Source organism: Mastomys coucha, unplaced genomic scaffold, assembly GCF_008632895.1.
Source record: "Mastomys coucha isolate ucsf_1 unplaced genomic scaffold, UCSF_Mcou_1 pScaffold20, whole genome shotgun sequence".
Taxonomy (NCBI): Eukaryota; Metazoa; Chordata; class Mammalia; order Rodentia; family Muridae; genus Mastomys; species Mastomys coucha.
Genome location: NW_022196903.1, coordinates 113,596,404 through 113,601,567, shown reverse-complemented (window position 1 = coordinate 113,601,567; position 5,164 = coordinate 113,596,404). Strand labels below are relative to the sequence as shown.

The window sequence follows — 5,164 nt, the reverse complement described above, 5'->3', positions numbered from 1 at the left end:
AACTTACTTTGTAGGCTGTTCTAGCATTTCAGGCTGGCCTAGAATCACAGAGATCTGCCTGCCTCTGCCTCTCGATTGCTGGGATTAAAGGCATGTGCCACCATCACCTGGCCAAATACCACCACTTTTTATTTTTTTCAAGATATAAAGTATCTAAAATTCATTTATCTACCTTTCTCTCCTCACTGAAATGTTAGCTCTATAGGAATTGGGACAGTCTAGGTCTTTACTACTGTTCTCACAGAATGTAGAAATAGTGTGATATGTAGCAGATACTCCACAAACACTGCACTACAATGTTTATTACAGTTAAGCTAGTGACAACAGAATTAAAAGACAGACAAAAACATATTCAGGCAAAATCATCACAGAGTTTAGTGACTTAAATCAAAAACTGAGAAGAAAACTTCAAAAATTACTAATTTCTTATTCAAAAGTTGTTCCCCTTTCCCCATTTAAAATGTTCCCATCTCCATGAACTGTCACAAATAGATGATACATAAATTATTTGAATATTTAGGATATGTCAGCCACCACGTATGTGCTAAGAATCAGACCAGAGATCCTCTGAAGAGGAGCCAGTGCTCTTAGCTGCTGAACTAGCAGTCTTCCCCTTCAATGAGCATTTTGTAACTCTGTTAATAGCATGGACTTGAAACAATACTATTCCCCATCATTTCAGTTACCTAACAACATCCTCTACACAATAGTCTGGACATATCTGAAAATCTACATGTAGCCACATTTGATAACTAGTAATTGGTCAAAAGACACAAGACAAATAATGTAAGTTAATGAAACAGGCTTTATGTTCCTCCATCTCATCTATTCTTTTACTTAGGATGAGTGTTTTCTCTAGCATATATGTCTATGTACCAGTTGTGTGCCCAGAGCGATAGAGGCTAAAAGAGGGTATCAGATCCTCTAGGATTGAAGTGACAAATAGCTGTGTGCTATCTTGTGCTGATACTTGAACCTGAGTACCCTGGAAGAGCAAGCAGTGCTCTAAACACGAGTCATCCCTTGACTTAAGTAATTAAAGAGAAAACTGTCACCAAAATGTGTTCACCTTGCTTGCAGGCAGACCTTGGCCTTCTCTTCCCATCGTTCAGAGACTGTAAGGAGTTCCTGTAGTTCAGCCATCGCTTTTTCCACAGCATGATGAGGTGCCAAGCCTACGCCAGAGTCAATCAATTTCTTCATGACATCCAAAGTGACTTGTTGTGGATCTGACAGAGTTAATCTTACTTCATCCAGCCACCGAGCCTGCTGTAGCTCTTGCTTTAGTCGTGGCAATTCAGGTAGCTCCACATAGAGACTAGAGCCCATGTCTATTAACATTTGGAGTTTGGAAGAATCTGGAGTTTCATCCATCATGGCCTCCTGGGCACGTTCATGAAATTCTTCTACATCATCCAGCAGATTCTGAAAAGGTAAAACATAAAACAAAAATAAACAGCAGATTTTGTTTGACAATACAGCTAGTTATAGAGTATTTGCCTAGTATGTACAAGGCCTTGGCTTTAATCCCCAATCTTCAACATTACTACTAAAACTATAAAAGAGCAAGTGCTAGAAATAGCTCAAGCATAGTTAGAGTCAATTCTAGGCCCTCCTACAGTCTCTCTAGAATAGCACAAGATGTTCAGACATCTGAAAATCTTAGCATGTTACCTGGTAACTAATTTCTTTCTACACTCCCCTTTAAAAGGATTTATTATTTACATACATGAGTGTTCTACATACAAGTGTTTATGTGCACCACATACATGTGTGGGTGCCTGGTGCCCTGAGAGGGCAAAAGGATTTCAGACACCCTAGAGATGGAGTTAAGAATGGTCATAAGCAACTATGTAGGTGCTGGGATCTACACCTGGGTCCTTAGGAAGAGCAAGCGGTACTCTTTACTGTTGAGGCACCTCTCCAGCTTCTACCTCTTCAATTAAAATATGGCTAAATAGGGCAGGAGAGATTGCTCAGCGGTTAAGAACACTGACTGCTCTCTACCACAGGTCCTGAGTTCAATTCCCAGCAACCACATGGTGGCTCACAACTATCTGTAATGGGATATGATGCCCTCTTGTGGTGTGTCTGAAGATAACAATAGTGTACTCATATATAAAATAAATAAAATGAAAAAAAAATTAAAAATATGGCAAAATCAATAAAATATGTCTTCTTATGACAAGGAAAGTACAACTGATTCATTCAATAGATATTAAATGCTGACTAACTTAGACACAGGCATTTCTACTGCATTTCCTTTGTTCTTCCCTTTTTTTCTTTCTTGGAGATGGGGGGGGGCCTGGGGGGAGGAGAGGAATGTGCCAAAGTCAGAAGACAACTTGTGGGAGGTGGTTCTCACCATAGATTATGTAGGTAATGGCACTCATTTGGCCTGGTGGTAAGCACCTCTACCCACTGAGCCATCTTGATAGACCCCATACATTCTAATATAGATAGATAGTAGTAAATATCTAAATAAAACTGTTTCAATTAGTGTTAGACATCTTAAATGTAAAACAGGACAACCTAACAGAGAATAGCCAAAGGTGAAAAAAGGTATATTATTTAGTAGTAGTAGCCATATACAAGAGTGAACCAGAACTAAAACAAAGGACTAGGGAGATGGCTCAGTAGATAAAATGCTTGCTGCATAAATGTGAGGATCCACACAAGATGGGGCAGGAATGGTAGCCTGCTTGTAATTCCAGGACTTGGAGCAACAGATAGAGAAGCTCCAGGGCAAGCTGGCTGGATGTACTAGCTGAATAGGTAAGCTCCAGGTTCAGCAAGAAACCCTACTTCAGTAAATAAAGTTGAAAGAGACCCCACCCCATTAAATAGAGAATGGTTGAAAAAGACACTACTGGCCTTCACATACACATACACCTGTATAAATGTGTTCACATATGAACATTCAGATGTAAGTGCATGCATACCACACATGTGGGAGGGAGGAAGGAAAGAAAGAAGGAAGGGAGAGGGGGATGGAGAGAGGGAGAAAATAAAGGGAAAGTAAAGATTAAATGAAGAGGTGAGATGGGAATGTAGTAGAAAATGTTCAAGCCTAGCAAACATTAATCACTGCCCCACTCTTTGTTTTAAGGCAGGTTTTCATGTATTTTAGGTTAACCTCAAACTCACTATGTAGCTAAGTATGACCTTGAACTTATGATCCTCCTATATTTCTCTCTTCAGCACTGGAATTGTAGATGTTTATTGCCATACTGGTTCTGATTTTATCTCATATTGGAGGTCAGAGCTCCTGGCATTTATATACACGCACTGTACTAACTGAACTACACACAGCCCCAGAGCCACTAAAAACATGATTTTAGAGACGCATGAGCTCACTATATTGCTACAAGTGAGTAAAAGTACAAGGAGCAAACCTAAATAGGCAGAAATCAGTGTCTTACAGATTGTAGCAAGTAAGATTTCATTTGAAGCCAGGCACTGGTGGCACACGCCTTTAAACCCAGCACTCAGGAGGCAGACAGATCTCTGAGTTAGATGCCAGCCTGATCTACAGAACAAGTTCCTGAACAGCTAGGACTATACAGAAAAACCCTGTCTTGAAAATAAAACAAAACGCTGGGCAGTGGTGGCGCACACCTTTAATCCCAGTGCTTGGGTGGCAGAGACAGGTGGATTTCTGAGTTCGAGGCCAGCCTGGTCTACAGAATGAGTTCCAGGACAGCCAGGGCTACACAGTGAAACCTGGTCTCAAAAAATCAAAACAAACAAACAAACAAAACAAAACAAAAGATTTCATTTGCTAACTCTGGAGATCCACAAGAAAACTTTAACCATAGGAAATGAGTTTAATTTGATTTATATTTAAGATGGCCATTAACAGTAAAAAGGAAAAGAAAAAAGCAGTTAAGTAAGAGGTATTGCAGGGTCCAGAGAGATGGACCAGCTGCTAAGTGCACTGACAGGCTGTCCTTCCAGGATTCCAACACACATAAAGAAAATTACAATCATCTCTAACTCCAGTTTCAGGGAATCAGATAACCTCTTTTAGACTCCTTGGGAACTATGCGTGCAAGTGGTCTACAAATATACAGACACCATACATATAAAGCACTCCCCCCCACACACACACGCATGCACGCACAGCACAAAGCAAACTAAATAACAGAAATAAGAGGTTTACTGTGGGATATAGTTTGAAGGTAATAATGGAAGATACACTGGAAACAAAGGAAACAAGTATTTTGATTCATCACAAGTCTTTTACCATGCTTTTTAGTCTGCCTACAGAAATAAAGAGAATGCATCAGAACATAGGGTCTGTAGGAAGAGAAAAAGGAAAGGAAAAAAACTCAGAGCTAGAGATCTGCAAATCAACATGATATAGGTGATGCTCACTGAAACCAGACAAATAAGAAGGTATCAGGAGAGGGCATGCCTAAAGAAAGGAGTATATTTGCTAATATATTCTAAGAACAATAACAAAGCTAAGAACGGAAATAAATAAATTAATAATTTTTTTAAAAGGGGAGAAAAAGCAGAAAAGAAACACAAATTGTGTCATAAGCAGCCTTAGAAGAAAACTGTTCCTAAAATAGCTAACCAAATACAATAAAACAAGAATGTAACTGATACTACTGATGACTTAATAAAAAAAAAACTATCAAAATTACTAACTATGCAAAATAACTACTTGACATACACCTTTGCCCGTTTTTGTTTTGTTTTGCCTTAAAGGCATGTGGCACCATTTCTGCCCACCTTTAAGATTTTGATATGATCATTAAATAATAGTCTAGAAATGTCAAAGCCCTTATTTTAAAATATCATGAATTATTATTAACTTATTACTACAATCTAGGTTCTTTTTATGCACACTGCACTTAAAATACATTTGTGTTAGATAGAACTTTGACTCAAAATTAGCATAGAGAAGAATAATTCTAAAGTACTCATTGTTCGTGTTTTTTAAATGGAACAAAGGCCAAGGGGTTGGAGAAAAGATGGCTTAGTGGTTAAGAGCACTAGCACTAGCTGTTCTTCCAGAGGACCTAAGAGTGATTTCTAGTACTTACATGGTAGAGAAAATGACCTGCAACTGCAGTTCTAGGGGACCTGATGCTCTCTCCTGGCCTCCATGAGTACTGGACACACATGGTGTACAGACATACATACAGGTAAAACA

At 39.0% G+C, this 5,164-nt stretch overlaps 1 protein-coding gene across 1 annotated transcript in view; it reads right to left on the bottom strand.

Moving 5' to 3' along the window:
- Kdm5a (lysine demethylase 5A) overlaps nucleotides 1-5,164 on the bottom strand; it is a 71,068-nt gene that overhangs the window by 24,780 nt on the left and 41,124 nt on the right. The window contains exon 19 of the mRNA XM_031383220.1: nucleotides 1,070-1,425. Coding sequence (XP_031239080.1) covers nucleotides 1,070-1,425 — 356 coding nt within the window. The remainder of the gene's footprint in view (nucleotides 1-1,069; nucleotides 1,426-5,164) is intronic.